Source organism: Sparus aurata, chromosome 14 (assembly GCF_900880675.1).
Source record: "Sparus aurata chromosome 14, fSpaAur1.1, whole genome shotgun sequence".
Classification (NCBI taxonomy): domain Eukaryota; kingdom Metazoa; phylum Chordata; class Actinopteri; order Spariformes; family Sparidae; genus Sparus; species Sparus aurata.
The window spans coordinates 19,865,128-19,885,506 of NC_044200.1; the positions used below are offsets into that span (position 1 = coordinate 19,865,128).

The 20,379-nt window shown below is 40.6% G+C and overlaps 1 protein-coding gene across 6 annotated transcripts in view; it reads left to right on the forward strand.

Annotated features, from left to right (window-relative positions):
- syt1a (synaptotagmin Ia) overlaps window positions 1–20,379 on the forward strand; it is a 185,565-nt gene that overhangs the window by 141,367 nt on the left and 23,819 nt on the right. For 5 of the 6 annotated variants that reach the window (XM_030440196.1, XM_030440197.1, XM_030440193.1 and 2 more), the window contains 2 exons: window positions 12,843–13,015; window positions 15,922–16,047. In XM_030440196.1, coding sequence (XP_030296056.1) covers window positions 12,843–13,015; window positions 15,922–16,047 — 299 coding nt within the window. The remainder of the gene's footprint in view (window positions 1–12,842; window positions 13,016–15,921; window positions 16,048–20,379) is intronic. The other variant, XM_030440199.1, reaches the window with a different exon arrangement.

Genomic DNA, 20,379 nt, shown 5'->3' on the forward strand with positions numbered 1-20,379 from the left:
TGAAATTATTAAATTGCTGCACGATAAGGGAGAATACTTTTGTTACCATTTATTCCCCTGAAATACCTCTCGGTTCTACCCTTCATAGCAAAAGTGACAATGAGCTATGGGATCATGTTTCTTTGGGCCTTCTGCAGTCTATTCAGTGGTTAGATTGAACATGTTTAAACTTATTTGTCACTTTTTAGTACGTTCAGCTGATAGTCCATGATACAATAGTGCCAACTCTAAACCAAACTTCTGTTTCAATTTTACAGTTTTAAGAATAACTTTGCTAAATAACAAACCTCACAAGATCAAATTTAGCTTGTTATAGACTATTTTGTTCACTGCATACTTAACACAACCTTTTCCTTTTATTATTATTCCTCTTATTAATCTGCACACATTTTCACGCTAAGCTTCCAATTTCTTTTACCAAAGATTGCTGATATCTTATGTTGTCATTTAACTGTTGTTCAGAGGCATCTCTGTCTCTTTCTGTCTTCTGGTTGAACCACTGTACAGAGTTTGGTTCTCCGTGTACAAAACATAACCGTCTTTGCAAATCATTCAAACAAAATAGCACCTATTACTAAATGACACTCTACAACATAACAACATAAAAGTCGATTCAAAAACATAGTTCCCTCATTCATCTGACTGTGCCGAAACAAGCTTTTGTTGCAGGCAATTCCAAACTTTTCAACAGTCGTGTGTTCATCTGAATGGGCTGATAGGCTCCATGATTACAATCCAAGGGGAGATAAACGTCTGCCAATTCAAGCAAACTACAAGAAAAACTCAAGCTGAAGCACACAGTAGGAGTACGACATGAAAACATCTCAAAAATACACCAGTTTACAGGTGTCAGACCTTTTATCGATGCTGTTCTTTGGCAGCCTTGCACCTACAAGTGATGTGTCTATAATTACACTCCCTCTGATTCGAAGTGAGCCCATCAGAGACGACACCATTCAGTGCATTCAGAGTGATTCTCGTGTAACCATGACTCAAAAGTGATTCAGCTGTGGTTGTGAGTGAACATCATTTGCTGACGCACAAGAAAACGTCAATGTTTCTTCATGACCTCTGACAAAGACTTCCAATGAATCAGGTGCACAAAAATTGGACTGCATCTCCCTTTTTGTTGCTCGAAGCAACAACAAATTCAATATTTCAACTGTTCAAATGGAATTGTTTTACTAAATGATGTTATGAGTGAAGTAGAGAATAAACATCTGGCAACAGCAATTTAAGTGTTTGACACGATAAATTGCTAAATTAGGCGTAGCTGTCTTTATTATTTGCTGTTTGATTTTCTGTTTTTCTATCTTACTCGTGCTTTAAATCAAAGCCGTCTCTTCATTTCCTCATAATACAACTCCTCCTTCCCTTTTATCAACTAAATGCTTCCACATCCTCATGTTCTTGCCTGGAGAATTTTGCAGTATTAAAGTATTTGACTGCGTGGTGTCATTGTGACATCAAGGATAAATCACTGCCTGGAGTTCCAAGGGTTTTTTTTCATTCAGCACAAATCAAGATATAGATATATCCACAGGCTCATGTGGAAGTAATTCTCACAACAGGAAATGACTCCTGTGGAAGAGAAGCACACAAATGATGCCACCAGTCATATTCTCCTTTTCCAGAGATGTAATGGTGCAGGAAGTCGGCGTGAAAAATTGCTCCTTTCACAGAGAAACGTTGTTTGCAGCAGGTTGCATATTTACCAGAAGAAAAGACCTTATTTATATTCAGATAACTCAGGGTATACGAGGGAGCTTTCAGCCCCATGTGGGGTTGAGCAAGACATTTCCATTGATGGTAAATGGGAATCCATTGAGAGAACGTGCTCTACTGCAGAGGGTGAATGAATAGGATCGACAATGTTCAGTATTATGCTTCCAGTATGGGGCTGCTGAGGTTGTTGTCCCCTTTGGCTCAGCATTGAATGTCTGTCACTGAACAAGTATTGCTATTCCTGCCACATCTGGCATCAACTTCAGAAGAAGACGATTCCTTATTGCTTACCGATTTTGATCTGGAGAACCTAATGAGGGTTTCTTTTGTATAATATGGGCAGAAAAAGTTATCTGTGAGCCCCCCCCTCTCAAATATAAAGGGTTTTAAAATACTGTTTTCTTACTCCATTCCCTCAATCAAATGCAGTGAGTTCGCTCCCCCGGTGCTGCCAAGCTGATGATGAATGGCCTGAGACTTGTTTACTCTGAGGAATATCGATACTGTCTGGAGAAAGTCAGGTAGCAGATTTAACGAGGAATATGCGAGCAGAGAAGCTGAACGTGCACCCCGTCTAATGCTGCTGCAGAATGTTTTCTATTGGGGTTTATAACCCAGTTTAAGGCCCTGCAGGCTTTGAGGCTGGTCGCGTCAGCTGTCAAACTGACCGAACTTGTGGTTGCATTTCTGTCTATCAGGATATGCAGGACACATCACTGAGACTGCCACTGCCCTCATCTGTTGGCTGGTGCCTCAAGGCTGCAAACACCAGCAGATTTTATCTCGATCTTTCTGAATTTGCTGTACTTGCCTTTTTTATTTGAGCAACATGTCAAAGAAATATAGTCCTAAACGTATTTTAACGGCACATTTGATCTCTGCTTTGGTGAGATTTAGTCATAAATGTAATCATTTTGTTGTTGTCTTCAGATTGTATTTGCCGCCCAGTCACCAGGATATATTAGCAGTTAATGTTTCTGCAAACAACACATACGTCCGAGGTTGACAATTGCACCAAACAGGGCACGTCACATTCATGTTGTATGCTTATTAGCAGACTTTCAGGAGAAGGAGGTGCTGTTAATATGTTAGGGAGGTCAGACCATCTCCAGGCGTTTTATTGGCGACTGAAACCAACTATTTTTCATGGTACGTTGGACTATTTTCAGGCTTTTTTGTGTCCAAACTAGGTATTTTAAGCCAAACCATGACTTATAATTCATCCCAACCAAGTGGTCTTTGTGCCTAAACTTAAGCAGAGCAGAGTCAAAGCATTATGACAAAATAAAAAAATAAAAATAGAACCTAAACAAACATAAAGAACTTATCTGTGGCAGAAACATTCTTGGCTAACATTAATTCTGGCGATTGGGTTGATGTGCTTTAAGCTACTACAACTAACAATTAATTATTCTGCTTCAAGGTTCAAGATATCTTTATCATCCACGGACAGTCAGGCAGCAATAACCAAAACACATTAAAAAAAGAAAATACAAATATTCATACAAATTATCATTTAAAAGGCCAATGGCAGCATGGACAAATTAATTTCTTAGGTGTATTGCTTCTGGTTCTGTTCTGTTGAATGTTTCTTCATTAATCTGTTGATTGTTAGTCTAGAAAATGTAGGAAAACACTGAGAAACGTCCATAATTATTCCCAGCGTTCGAGGCGGTGTCTTCAAATTGCTTGTTATTTCTAGCCGGCATACAAAACCTGAAGACATTTAATTAACAAAGATGTAAAACCAAGAAAAGCAGCAAATCTTCACATCGGTACTAGTGAAACTTTTGCCAACTAAATTGAATAAGAATTGATTTTAAGAAGTAGAGAGACGGAGAGCAATGGAGCCTCTACAACACGGGAAATAAACAACAGTAATTGGCAATTGAAATGGATTAAAATCATTGTGTTACACAAAATGTGCGTGTAGTGATTCTCTCTGCAACAGAAATGAATCCTTTTAATGAATTTGTGAATGATGGTGACTTCCACAGAAACATGAGCACATACACACACATACAGACATTCACCGAGGTCCAACTATGCAATCGTTGTAAACCACATTGTGACTTCTCATTGAGGAGAGAGGGTGCCTCCAAGGAAACCAGCGTATTGAATTTAACGAGTAAGATAGTTTTCTAAACACCCAAGGCTTTACTCCCCGATAACAATTAACCTCTGAACACAGAGGCTGTTTGATCCATGACTGCTGGCTCTACCAGCCATTACTTCAAATAACACAGACAGGCGATTGACATTTCAGCAAAATAAATAATGTTTTCTTTTTTCTTCTCCTTCTTTATCAGGGCTTCTGTGCGTGCAGGCAGTCAATGCAGGGTTTAAAAAAAAAAAAAGTATGAAATCCCATTAAAAAATGTATTGAATCCAATTTTGACAGGTCTTGTGAAATACATTGGGCAATTAATCTGATGTTACATTTAGAAAGTAGCGTAAGTCTCACAAAATTTGTACTGATCACGAGTCTTTGGTAAGTGACGTCCGGATAGTGGGTCAGGTTTAGGGTCCTTGAGGTAGATCTTATGTTCCCGTACCACCAGACTATGGAGTAGTTTATTTCCCCAGGCTGTGACTCTTCAGTTTATCCTTTAACACTCCACTCCACTGTTTTGTATTTGTATTGAGTCTCGTATGTAGCGTAAAGGAACGTCAACTAAATTTCCTTTTGCAGCTTGGTTTGTAAAATGACCAGTACATTATCCTTGAACTTAATGAACAAAGTGTCCTCGGATGGACAACACAAGTTCAAGTTCATACTGTTTTTCTTTGTGTATATTTACAGGACCCTTCAAAGGAGCCACCGTCCTCCTCCTTATTTATTCAGTTATGTAAACATTTTCTGACTTTGTATAATTGCATTTAATTACAGCATCTCAAAAACCAGAAGTGACTGCTGTCTTCCCACCTGAGCCAACCTCAAAGTGACACATACTTTATTTGTTTCGTCCCACAACAGCACATTCCCCAGAAAGCTTTTTCTTGTGCACTCTTGCTTGACTTTTGGAACTTCATTGTGACTAAAACGCTTGTCAACCTTACTAACAGTGTCTTTCACTCTCAGTGCTGACTAATAAGACTGTCATAGACCAACAACAAGACCAAAAGACCTTGTGCTGTAACTTGAGAGTGAAGGGAACGACACAAAGATACGTCAGAGTTTAAGTGTCTCAACTTGTTTGACTTTGTGGCTGCTCACAGTCAACAGACAGCAGAGTTTATTAAAGGGGATTACGGTGGTGGATCAGCAGAGCTATTCGTCTCTGTCTGCCTGCTGCTCTGGCTACAGGCCCTGTTGTCTACTCTCTGCCCTCACCTTACAAAAAGTTTGCCTGCCAGGAGACACCATCTCAAGGTGGTCCAACCAAAGCCAGATCAGATTCAGTCAGCACCAGCTTTGAGAAAACAGATGGGCTTCTAAAAGGTTAAGGTGAGGGTGAAATATACGTTCAGTCTCTGTGCCAGATATTTTGTAAAAAGTCTGAAGATGGTGCTTTTATTGGTGTTGGCCAACTTGAAATGGCCAAATGAGTTGATACAAAAAATTATATCACTGCCACAGGAGCTGTCTGTTTGAATGAATCATTCCAGACATACAGAGTGAATACGCCTTTACCCTGAATGTGAAAAATCAAAGCTTTCCACCACATTTAACTACTTTTCTTTGTGCCTTGAAATGTCATTATCACATCTATTATTGTAAATCCAGCCCATGCACTGTTGATATAATCACTTAACACATAGGATTTCCTGCAAATGTTTTGTATTGACGGGTGCCCACTTTCTCATAGAATAGAAAATGTAACCAAATCACAAAGAAGCAGATCAGCCTAGTTTGGTATAAAAGGAGATCTCTATTATCTTCAGCACTCAGTTGCTGTATAGCTGGATGATGCTCCCTGCTGCTGCAGTCATATTGTTTGCTTAAACAAGCCACAACAGGGAAAGGGCGCGGACAGAGTGTTGCTCTCATGAGCATAATAAGATATAATGTCAAGGTTAATTGACCAACAGGGTCCTGTCACATTAGATTAGTGTGGCCTGCTGGAAGTGGATATAACCCAGATGCTATATTAAACACACACACATGCGCACACGCCCCTTTTAATGCATCTGCCAAACTCCATCTAGTCCATAAAAACCTCTCCCGCTAATGTAAAGTGCTCTGAATGTAGAGGAGGAAGCATTCAGCTGAACAACTTCTTAAATAGATCCAGAACAGAGACGTCTTTTGAGAGCTGGCATTCATCTTTATGATTTAAATGTATCAAAGCAGAGGCAAAAAGTTTGGAGCACATTGTAGATTAATGCCTTTCTCAAAAGATATTTTATATAGATGTTATGGAGCGTTTGACTTTATCACAGGTTTTCCAGTCAACTCTATCTTGTCGATTCTTTGGACAACAATGCCATATATGCGGATATCACCAAGTCTGCACATTTCACTTATTTACAGAAGAAGTGGCCACGCTTTCACAGAAGAGGCCCACTCAGCCAACACATAAAACATGGTTTAAGTCACTGCACTGGTTTAGCTGACTGCTGACTGAGATATCCTGTTTGTCTGTTGACCCTTCTTTTCTCCAAAATACAAAATATTTACACACCGATGAAATATTCCTAAGAGGGAAATGAATATCCTCGTCCTCTTGCTCTTGGCTGCTTGCCATTATCTGTCTGGTGCTAGCACTGTATGAATGTTAAGGACGAAGGTGTGCTTGGACAGAAAAAGGTGACCAAGAAGTGCCAGGAGAATTACAAAATAAGGTGCCTATCTATGTTTACAGTATTCATCGATCACATTGGATTGATGGATGGATCGTCACTTTCCTAGTTAATTCTCAGCAGGCAAAATACTGAGTCTTGCTAGATTTATGTTAATACCCAGAAATGTTGTTTCCCCATTTTACTTCTGCATTATTCACTAATACATAACAGTGCTATTGAAGGATAACAGTGGTTTTAAACAACTTTGGTGTTGTCTATGAAAGATTTGTTTGGAACTGAACAATCATGAAAGTCAAACAGGTTATTAAATTAAGTCAGATTATATAAATCACATCTTAATACGGCCGAAATCCGTCCTTGCACAAGAAAACTGCGTATTGACACAACTGAAGTATCACAGAGAAAGATAGAAACGATTGCAAAACCCTGAAAATAACCTGGAATTATCTGAAGCACTATTAAAACATGTGATTTAACAGAAAAAAAAGGTATGTAGGCAAAAGAAAATGACATCACTCACTGTGTCTCAGTAACACATACAGTAGGAATGACTCATCGTCCTCCATTTGTTTTATGCTTTTTTCTCTTACTGTGCATCTATGATGACTTTTACAACATACAGTGTGTGGAAAGGACACAAAATGTCAGCCAGTAAAACCTGCATTCCTGCTTTATGCTAAGGTTGCTGCTCTCTGGCCTCCATTTACAGCTGATATAATTCCTGATAAGCTTCTCAGCAAACCCAACCCGGCACAGTGGTGCATCAGAGCCGAAATCAGCTGGGCTGAGGTTTTTCCGGCAAATCACATTTCTTATTCTACTGGCTAAAAATACTTTAGATGTGTCATTCAAAACTCTACAATGGAAAATTGGTGTGCCCAGGAAAACTAGACGGACAATATGAGCTAAGAAGAGTTTAATCTGAGAAGTGAGCAGAGTTTTATTCCTCTTCATTGTCACTTTTGTGGGTTGAGTTACTCGATGGTTCAGTGGTCTCCCCAGTCAGGTAGCAGGTGGTTTTTGTCTGTCTCCTTTCGCTTGCGTTGGTTTTCTTAAATTGCTTTGATTTAACCAGCATTCTCTGGTTAAATCAGCTCTATTCTTAATAATTAGGATCCAAATTAGAATTTAAATATGCTTTCGAATATATTTTTGATCAGTGCATCTGTCAGCCTTGTGGTGCACTGGTGAGTGGTTCCCTGCAGTTTGCTTGATCCATGCAGGGATAAACCTTGAATCAAAATAAGCAGACTGATGTGCTAATGAGATATATCCAGCTGTAGAAGATAGAAATATAGTTTGAATGTAAGACGATGAAGATTAGCTGACCAGATGGGAAGCAGTGCAGAGCACTAGACCTGCACTTGCATCAGCTGATTGGCATAATCTGTCTATTGTTCAGGCTTCAACAGTCATCACCTGACATTACATCGCTAATACCCTTATTTCAAGCCGTTTGGTGCTGCCGATCCCTCCACCACTTCACCCTCCTCCCTGTGTGCTAAGCTTTTGGTGTTGTTGGCTTTATTAAGATTTAATGTCTGGGTGTGTGCTTGTTGAGGGAGGATTAGTCCTCCCAGCAGAATCCTTGGTTCTGCTTATATTCTTTGAGGCCCCTCAGAGCCTTTTCCTCAAAATCCTCAAAAGCTACAACTGTTCAAGTCCTTGATGCGTCTCCGACTGATTCAGACAGAACTGAAAGGTTTATGAGCATATAAATAACCAGTTCTTAATCTAATTAATCACTTTGAGGCATTGCTGCCCCGCTGTTCTTATCTGGAACAAAACAAGGCTTTAGCACCAAGTTCAACACACATTTTCCCCCAGACCCAAAACAATTTCAGATATGCTATCCTCCACGACCTGTATCTATAGGGATTCTGGCATTGATGAGAAACAGGTTTCTGTTTTACTATTTTTTTTTTTAAAAAATGCTAGTTTCAAATTCACAGTGTCCTAATTAAATTCTTAAAATTGCTTCTTTGGTCAAACTGACAGTCCAAAACCCAAGGATTTTTTATTTACTATGATAAAGGACAAAGAAAAGATAAGATAAGCAAATCTTCACATTTCAGAAGCTCGAACCAGCAAATGGTTGACATTTTTGCTTTAAATATGACCGAAATGATAATGAATCAATAATTAAAATAGACCCAAAGAAGTAACAACTATAAATATGTCCAGAGACAGAATTAAAGACCGTAGAAGGAAAGAACAGAACATGTCGATCACAGTGTTTTAAAGGTGTCTCTTTGCTTAGTACTCTGTTATTCCACCATACCATACCATTTCAGTCAAAGTGATGAAAAGTGATTTGAGCCTTGAGTTTCAGCAAACATGGATTCCATCATGGGCAGCCCACCCATTAGAGAAACTCCATTTTCCATGCCGTGTCACTCGGCGGAACAAGAGATAAGTGCTGGGAGTTGGAGTGCAGTGAGCAGTGTGTATGCTGGCAACACTCCCTCTCGCTCCCTCGTTCACTTCGTCGCTCTATTTCTCTTTCGAGAAACGACACTCACACAATGTAGTTAATTAGGGGATGCTTTTATTGCTTTCTGGGACTCAGGTTCCTTTAATTAAGGAACACAGAATTGCCTTTCACTGGAAGACGCACGCTTGATGAATAAGATAAGGGGCTGGTTTCGTGGATTGATTTCTACTGTAAATTTCTAAATGCCGTTCCATCAGGCATTGATGAGGTGCTGGACTGACTGTAGGAAGACAGAAGCTTTTGGGTTTATGAAAGAAAATTTACAGTGTATGTATTTTGATTTCTGTTAATCAGTGCTTCCATTTGGTGCCTTTGGAGACGTGACTGCTTATCACTCTGGTTTGCCAGCTTGAAATTTGAACCTGTCACATCTCAGACATTTCCATTAAAAGACTGTTTTCTTACCTTACCTTGTGTTTGGATTTGTACAGTATGTGCAAGGTAAAAGCAGCTGTTCTGCTGAAATGTGCCAGACTATCCCTGGAGGTATAAGCCTCTGACAAATTATCATGTTTGGCCAAGGTTAGAGGTCCCCAGAGTTTTCCGAAAGTAGAGATGGAGCCAGAACTTTTCTACGAAGTCAAGTGGAGTGTAATAGTAGTATTAAATGTTGACAAAACATTTAGTTAAAGATACCAGTATTCCAAGTATTCCATTTCAAAACAAGAAATTGTTATTTGCAAAGAATCTAATGAATTACTTACCAAGTATCATGTACCATGTAACAACTTTATAAGCAAAGGATAAACCATTACGTCTTCAGCCAATAATGTTATTAGTCCAAAAACATATGTAACACTGTCCATTGCCGTAGAACCTCTACCGACCCTCTGTTTTACTGCATGTCTCTTTAAGGGGGGGTCTGATTGGTCTACTACTCTGATTGGTCAGGTCTCAAGGGCCTGAGCAGGCACCACCCATCATGCTCCCCCAACTTCTCTGCCAGTATTTTTTTTACAACCACTGCCATTCTGGACACATGGCTGACAGCCATTAGATTTTAGCACGTAGACCTGCTATATAAATCTCACTTTTTACAGAATGGGACCTTTTAACACTCAACATTTTTGCTATTGAATCATTTTGGCAAGTAAAAAATAACAAGATACACAAACTCCAAAAAGGAAATTCAGTCTCTCTTTATGTTTCTAAGCTATAAACCAAACAAACCTGACCCCTGAGTGTATTCTCTGTATAGTTTCATGGAAATGCTGCCAGTTTTGGATGGCTCATTGTAAACAAGTTCCATCCAGTATCACCTCCATTACCACAGCGCTCCGAGGCAAGGCCAAAGCTTTAGATCCTAAAGTTATTTTAGAGCATCACTCACAGTTTTCCCTCGGAGGAGAGTGCTTATTGATTTTGTCAACAGAGCATCGATTTCTCTCCCCTCGCTCTCTCCCCCCCTCGGACCTTGGCGAAGAAACCACAGCTGAATACTGCTGAGCCAAACCCCAAAGTGATAGACTGTAATATACTTTTCTCTTTTGATGGGTCTTTTTTGGAGTTTTTCAGATAAAGTCTTCAAGGGACTGCAGTTTGACCTTGGATGAACCCTGACTGGAACTGGCTGTTTCATGTGGATTTTTGAAGAAGACAATGTATATCTCTTTATAGTTTTCAGATGGCTTCTGTCAGAAGGATTCCCTTTGCTTTTCAGAGAAGAAAAGCACAAACAAAATCCAAAAACATTTTTCTAAAATTGGATAATCCGTCTGTTATTCCTGGCTATTAAAATAGTGGGTGGGCTGCCAGGTGTTTGGTGTCTGCCGAGAATGAAGGAGCAACGATTATGACTGCTGAAGGGAGAAGTCTGTCGCGAGGTGCTCTCATTATTTTCAGCCCATCTGGACTTTAATGTTGTCTCTCCGGTACTTAAAACAACACATTTCTCCTTCCATCACCGTGTTGAGAGTGTGTGTGTGTGTGTGTGTGTGTGTGTGTGTGCGTGCACCAGGGAACACTGGCTGAGTTGCTGGATTTGGTTGAGATAGGTGTCACTGTGTTTGTGGACGGCTGTCACCGTGTTGTTGAGCTGAATGTGTGACAGTCTGAAGGTGACAGAGTTGACTGGTGCTGTCTAATTTTCTCCAGTCGGGGTCATGAACCAGAGCAGGAACACACGGTGGAGGAAACAACAACTTATATCACATTACAACTGTCTATTCTGATTTATCATCTTGAAAGCAGATAAACTAAAATGATTGTAACTGAGCAGGGTTTCTGAAAAAGCGCTGTTTTAAGATTCCTGACTTCAGTCAGGTCATCAATCACCAATGCTTTAGGTCAGAATTTCGGGCTCACTATCGACCCAAAGCATCAGTGTTTGATCATCTGGCAATGAGACTCAACAACCAACTATTTTTCTTCAGAATCGCCCTTTAAAGATCTTCAAAGGTGTTAAAAAAAAAGGGCTGAAATACATTTTTAACCTGCAACAAGCTGTAACATCAATTATTTAATGTTTTTGTATCAGATCTGAGCAGAAGCTGGCTGGAAAATTCCCAGTACTATTGTTCCAGATCTCTAAACTTACGTAACATTAATTTGTAGACCTTTAATTAATTATAGTTATTTTTAGATCGTTCCATCCATCTATTCATCCCTGCATTTTGTGCTTCTTAATGAAGTCCCGGACTTGCTTAATGATTAATTAGTGATGTAATCAGGAATTGTTGTTATATATTGCTGGGAAGTACTTAGAAAACCATGCTATAAATATAAAAAAATGAATTAATTCTATACCTTATCTCCTGACTAATAATCTAATTATTCACAGTCCTCATTGATATTTGATACTTTGGCCTTTATGACGTGAAGCAGGTATTAAAATTAAAAGTGGCAGGGCTGCTCAGTGACCGTTAATAAACTCATTAATTAGAGAAAAGGGATGTTTTATCCTTATAACTGTTTTAAACAAATCATGATGAAGATTGAGTATAGATTGACTTTCCTTCAGTGTAGCTAGTACTTGAAGTGACATCATCCAAAGTAAAAGAAGATACTTTGCTGTGTTTTTTTTCTTTTTAGTTTTAAGACTCTTAGTTGATTTTTCATTTTTTAAAACTAATCCTAACTGAAGGACATGAAAGTACAAGGACAGGCTTTGTGGGAAATTGATGATTTGACCGCGGGTTCACTTAACGCTAACTCTCAAATTAAAGACACCCTCTTGCTGTTGTTCTGTTCCTCTAGACTGAACTTTAAATGTTCAGGTAATGAGATTAGGCTTTTTTGTTCATGGTACAAGTCTGGGAAAGGTTTTCGTCTATAACCATAATCTGTAAAATATTCTAAGCCTTAACAATCTCCACACAAAAGACTTGTAATATAAAGGCTAAGAGTATGTGAAATTAGTGTGGAAAACCTCCATGAACCTGTTTGGATTTCTGCATCACCGACTCGTCACGGTCGTAACGCTGTTAATGCCTCTCAGACGCACCCTTGGAAAATGACCACGGCTCTCAATCCCAGCAAGTTCTGTTGCCGGTGATTGCCCCGAAAGTGTCAGATGTCTGAGAATCTTTTTGTTTAAATGGCAAGTGGAAAATGCCAACATCTGTTACTTCCACTGAATTGGCTTGAGCTGTGCGGTCGTGTCTTGTCCTGCTAGTCGGGACCAATCGTTAAGAGGTCTGCCACTTCTTGATGGACCCAGGCGCTGGCTTAGGTGCTGATCCGGTGTGCCAACTCTGCAGGCACACACATTTTTCTACTTTTTATCTCACCTGTCAGTTGCTATAATCACTTTTTGGGACTTCAGTTCAGATGCTGCTTTGGCCCAGTTCCCTAAAATCTCTCTGCGAGCTGAAGCAATGTTTCATATGTCCCAGAAGTTTAATCCAAACTCTCCCTTGTTTTTGCTCTCTCTCCCCAGTGCCTTCATGGGCTATCGTCTCCATTGCCTTTGTGGCGATCATCCTGGTGTTAGCATGCTGCTTCTGCATCTGCAAAAAATGGATATTAAAGAAGAAAAACAAAAAGAAGGGCAAAGACAAGGGCAAAAATGCCATCAACATGAAGGATGTCATGGATGGAGCCAAAACGGAGGTAAAGGCTTTCACTATTGTTGCTAAAAACTCAGAAACACATCCCTCCCTACATGCTAGTTTAATAATGCTCCTAAAAACATTGTGTTTTTGCTAGATCCTTTGTGCATGACTTTGTGCTAGAAGTTGAAAATAGTTTGTCTAGAAGTATGTTTTAGATATCAGCAATAAAGTTTTTGCTGTGTTTGACATACATTTCCTTTTTTTTAGTTTTAGTGGTTCTAATGCTGTATGACAGATTTGATTGGTCACATTTGCAGCAACAGTTTTAAGCTTTGTTTTCACCAACTTCACTGCAAATGTGACTTTCAAAAATGTCCCTATTGTTTAACGCCATGGCTGCTACTGCACTGTATGTATTTTGTTGGATGATGTATTTATTGCTGCCCGAGAGATACACACAGTATTACTTGCTAATTGATAATTCACCACTTAATTAAAAAAAAAATATATCAGTTTAATTACAAGAGAGTTAATGGAAGTCATTTAAATGGCTTCAGATTGAAGAGGGAGTATTTCAGTCTTTCTCTTTTTTTTCTCCTACTTTTCGTTCCTGTGAGTGTTTTCTTTTTGTCAAATGAGGACCTGCTCACCTGTTGAGGAGTTTGAGTAACGTTTGCCGTGTAATGAAGTGGTATCCACCCAGAGAAATGACATCACCAAAAATTATAAACAAATGAGAGGGAATTTAATAAAAGTCTACCTTTCAACAGTACGGAACGGGAGGCAGATGAAACGCTGACACTTTCAGATGGAGTTAGCGTGCTAATTGCACCAGCGGAGCATCATTATGCAGCCGTCCTCGGTGTAAACGTGTACAAAGTGCGTTTAATTTGCTGTGACATCTCTGCTATCAGCGCTGGTTTCGGAATCGTAGACAGAAACCACTGACAATATTTTCATGACTTACTTATTGTAGAAGACTGCATAAATTAAATGTTAAAGACTTCTTTATTTTTACCGTAGCAGTTGGAAGCTTTTACAAACAGCAAGGTCAGTTAAATTGCTGCAAACGTGGAAGAAGAAGATTTTCCATTATTTTCCAATATCCCCACCGCCTTTGAACAATCTCAATTTTTCTTTTCACACTCCTTCAGTTAATAGCTAATCCCTGAGATCGGTGAACCTGCCACTCCCGAGGCAAGCGGTCATTTCTCCTGGTGTGCCCAGACTCTGGCGTGTTAACTCCTGTGTGTGGTTGTTTTAATTTGTGTTTCTTCCTTCTATGTCCTCCTTATCTGTGTTGTGTCTGATGACTGTTCGGGATGGTCACTGGCGGTAGGTTCCTAATTGCTGTTGGATCTTCTTAAGCCTGCTGCTCTGATGTTTTTTTTTTTGTAGCCTCTTGAGAACAACTTACTCCCGTAGAACCAAATATATGTAACTATGCATACAGTACATGTATATCTACTGTATATATGTGCGTACAACCTGCATATGCACATATATATGTATGAAATAAACACTGGGTGCCCATTGACAAGGTTGAACCATGCTGATTTTCGTGCCAAGCTAAAGTCTCCTGCCTTTTGAATCTTTCATTTACATTTCAAACGAGTGGCGGCGAGCACACGTAGAATGATTGAGAGGCTCTACAAGTCAATGTTCTTTTGAAACGGCTGATGAAAAGGAAGCTTTTGACGTTCAGTGGCATTTGCATTCACAGCTGTCAACCTACTTGAAATATATCCAGCCTCTCGTGGAGCATAAGATGCATAAAAGTGGGATTAACCTTATAAAGAAAACAAAAAAAACAGGTTTGATAAAATTAGGGGATTAAATTTCCTCAATAATTTGACCTGTTCCACTTCTCCCTCTTTTATGTGTCAAAGAAAGACCACTCAATTTGGATTTGCTCCCAAAAGGCGGAGACCAAAGTGGCTCAGCGGACAAATTTAAAACCAATCAGTGTTGTTCAGCCTTTTGCTTTCACATGAGCAACTTGACAGACTAATAGGAGCAAGGCCCCCCGATGTACATTACAACCCCCCTGTTACCAACACCTACCCACCCACTGCTGGCATGATGCTTCTAGCTACCATCGGCATAGGGGATAACATGAAAGCTTTAGGGGTTATGATGGCAATGCGACTGTATGTCTGAGGGTGTAACCAGACATGGGAATGGGGAATCACACAAGAGCACCAGTTTGTACGACAGAGAATGCTCTGCATGCCTAACGAAAGAGACTTCTTGGAAGGCAACGTTTGACGCTGAATGAATGACCTTGAGAACTAGTCTTTGCCTCTTCAATCGCATGTTGGTCTTATAACAAACTCCTCCACCCCTCCTCCCCCCACCCCTCACCAATGCCACCACCTGCTCCCCCCTACCTCAGTGCCAGGCTAGCGAAAAGGCAACTTCACTTCTCACTCTGTGCCACTTCAGACACTTCCCAGTTGATACGTGTTTTTGCCAGAGACTTGATCTGCCTGAAATAACATCAACGGAATTGTCTTACTGTGATCTTTTCCAGAAGCATCTCTCTCTCTCTCTCTCTCTCTCTCTCTCTCTCCTTCTCTCTGTCCATTCTGTTTATCGCTCTCTCTCCCTTCTTCTTCTTCTTCTTCTTTTTCTTCTCCTTCTAATGCCTGCCCATTGCTCTCATCTCTGGCGCCATCATTTGATCTTTCCTCCCTTTAGACAGAAACACCCAGAGATTGATAGGGAAGCATCATCAGGGGACCAGGCCCGGGGCTTTAGTGCATCACAGAGCATGTCCTGATGTTAACTGCTATGGTGTTTTAGTGCTTGCTTCCCCCCGTTTCCCCCCTTACACACCATAAAACAAGTGGCAGCTTTTACAGGAGTAGGTCCGCTGGCAGGACCCGGGCAGGGACCGGCTGGCTGGGTGCTAGCACCAGCGACAAACAGGCGACACTGACTCTTGGTGGGTGTCTCCTTCAGGCCTTGAAGGATGAGGAGGATGCAGAGACAGGGCTGACTGAAACGGAGAAAGAGGCCGAGCCCAAGGAGGACCAGAAACTTGGCAAATTACAATACTCCCTGGATTACAATTTCACAGAGAATACGGTAAGGATCTGTTCTCCGAATCTCTCTGTGTCGTTGTGTCGTTGTTTCGAAAGGTTCTCCTTCGTAAGTATGGTCGCACCCGACTTCTCAGGTGGTCCAACTTTTCATCTCTCCAGAGATTTAACAGGACCCACCCAGGTTCTGCACAACATTCTCCCTTTGGGTTGCATTACCAACACTGTAAACACAGTCTCACCACTGAAGCTTGAGAGCAATCTCACTGGGATATCATGGCGGTCGAGTTTGTGCATTCACCACTGAGCCTTGTAAAAGATGCAGTACACTATTGGGATTTTCTTCGCCTCTGAATTTGTTTCTTTCTTTCTACTTGATTGAAAACGGCCCCTGCAGATATCCATCTGCCTTATTTTTTCCAGCGACTGAGTTTTAAAAAGCAGAATGAGGAAGCGCATCAGCTTCCTGGCGCCAGATGTTGTGTGACAGATAATAGATGCGGTGCGTGAACACGCCGCTGTCCCTCACTGGGCTAGCTAACTCCCCATTATAAACAGAACTGACAGCCTGAGATTAGACAGTAACACTTACTGCTCCTGTACACACTGAGTCATCCACAGGCACAGGTACGTCTCCCTATCAACACAAGAAACTTTACACTTTCTACGAAGATCAAATCTGTATCATCGCAGTGAGTTACAATGCATTTATAAGCTATTCGATCACAGTACAAAGAGATCCAGGTAGAGAAAATGTCCTCAAGTGTCTCATGAATAAAGATCGTGATTTTTAGATTGACTAAATAAAAAGTGTACCTTGAGTTTCTGTCTTTCTTCTTTTATTTGAACTCTATTTCACAACATCTCAAACAACTTTATTCTGAACATTCTCAACACATCTTAAGAACTTTCTTTCCCTCTTTTGTCCCAATCTCCCACTTTATCCAGGGGTTTTGATATGGATTGGATTGGTCTCATGTTCATCCTCATACACATGTCTAGGTGCTCGCTGTCTATATTTTCAGTGCCCTTATTGTGTGTTTGCTCATAGACTTGTGCTTCACATTGCCGTTTTTGAACAAAGATGTAAGAGCCCATTTGTGATTAAAAGCTCTGTTTTCATCGTCCACTTTCCTTTTTTTTAGAGCACACCATGTGGATGTACCTCTTGTTTCTTCTCACTGACTTTTACAACGATTAACAACACATGAATCTGGTCTGTGAATCACTAAACCAGTACCGTGAAGGCTGGAAAAGCTGCACCAGTTAATATAGAAACGCTTAATCAAATTTCAATAATACTCAATAATTTTTGGATTATAGCTCCTGGTCTAGATTGGACAACCTCTGGGTAAAGATCCAGAACACAATCTGGCTGTTAGTGACCTCTGAACTATATGTTGATGTCATGACACACTATGACTGCATTATAATTCACAATGAAAGCCCACATAATGTGCATGCAAGTGTTACCGAAAACTTTAATCAGAACAACAATGTCCTAATGGAGATTATGTCCACCTTCACTCATTTTAGCGTGTGTAATAATCAGTGTACAAATTAAAGAGTCAATAATGACGCTAGTAAAATTCAACATCATTAGTGTTCAGTCGACCAGACCCTGAACTCTTTCAGAGAAAAACGACAAAGTATTGAGTCTTTTCATGAAAGGTGGTATTATGTGGAGCATATTACACTTCCCAGGGTTGATCTGTCATGTAGTGGGAGGCAGTGACAGGTCCCTCTATGAGGTTCTTGATTACAATGGTAATAAGCTTCGCTGTGGAGCTAAAGTGTAATGAATGGATGACAGTTTTCACACTTTGTGACAGTGACCTCAGAGAAGCTGGGCTCGGCTCATCGCCACTCCGGCTGCCTCTGAAGTTAAAGAAGCTCAGCAGACGGAACCTAAAAACCAGAGAGGCAGCCGCTCATCTGACCCACTTTCAGCTCGGTGACGGACTCAGTCCAGAGGCACAGTAGCCTTCAGGAAATGTTTTCTTTTTAAAATCCTCAGGCTTTGAGGCCCATGTAATCAACGTGAGCACCATAGAACTACTCGAGAAGAAATGGCACAGGTGATTGGTTTTCATGGCTCGGCTGTAGGTTCCTTTAAGAAGGAGACGGCTGCGTGTGAAATTTCAATTATCACTGAATAGGAGGCAGCTCTAAAGAGAGGATATTATGGAGAACAATGATTGTGTAGTCTTCAGGTAATTTGCAGAAAGAGATGGGTTCTGATCACCGTTGAAGTATGAAGATGGGGTTTTTCAGTGTCTGCCAAATTTGCTCAAAGATCACGTTCATATTGGACGATTTAAGGCTGGAGTACGCTTGATAAGAAATACTCAAAATGTTTTTCAACCATGTCTAAAGGTAGGAGCGTTGATATATTTTCAGGAGGATAAACTAAAATTCAGGGCAACAAGCTCGCGGTTAGAGAGAGAGGGCTGAAAATTGTAATTGTGCAGTTGTGCAAAGAATGAAAAAGGGAGCTTAAGAGTGAAGTACAAACCCTTCTTATCTTTACAAGTCCAGCTAACTTTCTCCACTCTCCACACCTGGCCAGTGGCTGCAAGAAATGAGGTCGCTTAAACTTAACGTAAATGTAATAAAATAAGTTATTAACTGGTCACAATTGAATATTGATCATCGCCTCAGACGGCAGCCGGGACACAGCTGCAGTGGCTGCGACATAATCCTTTACGGCAAATCCTTTACGTTCCTGCTGGCAGCTCGTCTAAAAAAAACTGACTCACGTTTCCACCACCATTTTCCTGCAACAACTCACCTCTCCAGAGATTTCTCCTTGAGCGAAGCTTAGAAATAAGTAATACCAGAATTCCTCTTTCATGATGATGATGAGTTTATTTACCGTATAGTACAAACTTTGCCTAACCTTCAGCAGGCCTTATCTTTTCTGCAGCTGGGAGTGCAGAGATGTAGAACTAAATGAAATATTGACCGGGAGCATTTCAACCTGTCTGGCGATAGGGTTAGGAAATAATAATGATATTCAGTATTCGACTTCTGAATTTGACATGAATCAGGCTGGAACTTCAGATATGATCTGTCAGAGCTGAAGGGGGGAGCGTCCTCGGTACTCAAGAAGTTTATAAATCTCAAATGGTCTGGTTAAGTAGAGGTGAAACAATGTTTGTGAACCTATGAATAGAAAAAGATACCTTCTCACCATCTATAAATGATCCACCCTGTCAAAACGAAGTAGAAACACTGGTTAGTGTCTGTACAGAGACTGAGGCAAGAAGATCAGGCTGAGTGGGGGAAGACGTGCAGATTAATGTCATGTCCTTGTGGCAACGAGTCTCAGCTTTGTTTCTGCATGTTAACCACCACAAATGGCTGCTGCCCCCGGTGTTGATGGTTCCACGTTTATACACTAATGAGACGAAAAGGTTTTGTAAAAGATCCGGATCACTCGGGGAGCGACCACGCGGCTACATCAGGCAGATACACAGCAAATGAAGCACAGAGAGCCCTCTCAGCGCAGCAGGAAGGGGAATTATAATGTCATTCCTACTTTCAACATCATTACCATTTTCATTGCTCTTCTCTTTTTTTTTTGCAGGTCAAGAGACGGCCTATTGTGTCCGGTCAGAATATGTGAATTTTAAACTGGCTGTTGAGAAGGGATGAATTTCAAAACATTCAGATTATTTTTCTTTTCTATAATTTATTTTCAGAGTTCCCCCCTCGAGAGTTCATTCTAAAATAACACACACAAAGCCGCGCTGGTAAATACTAGCCAGGAGAGGGACTACTGGTCTTCTTTGGAAGTGTGCATGTGTGTGTTTGATCACAGCAGAGCCATGATGCATCGGGACAAAGCTCTCCAAGATAAAGCTGCCAAGGGCTGAATCACCATCCTGCACCCATTCTGGTCAGCGTGCTGCTCACTGGGCTGAAGAGTAACAGACAAACACAGAGGGGTTAATACCAGCGGCCCTCTGCTGTGACAGGGCCTGAGGCCTTAGTTAAACAGAAACACCCACACAGATGTGCAAACACAATAGGTGGGATAGTCAATAGTCTGTTGTTAAAACAAAATAGTTAGAATTAGTGCTGAAATGGTGGATTAAAGAGAGAAGATGCTGGCTCTTGAGGGCTTTTTCTCAGTTTGTATTCCCATTTTAACAATATCGTCTTTACTGATTATAGGTAGGGAAGGTAATTCTAGAGAAAAACAGTTGATTTTCTAGTCTCATTCACAGGTTGTCAAATACCAACATCTGTATTCACCCTGAAATTCTAACCCTAAGCCTTGGTGTTTGACAACCATCTTCTCTTTGACATATAGACACATGACTCTCCTGGATAATGTCACAATAATTCAGCTTCCTGTCAAGGCCACCTGGCT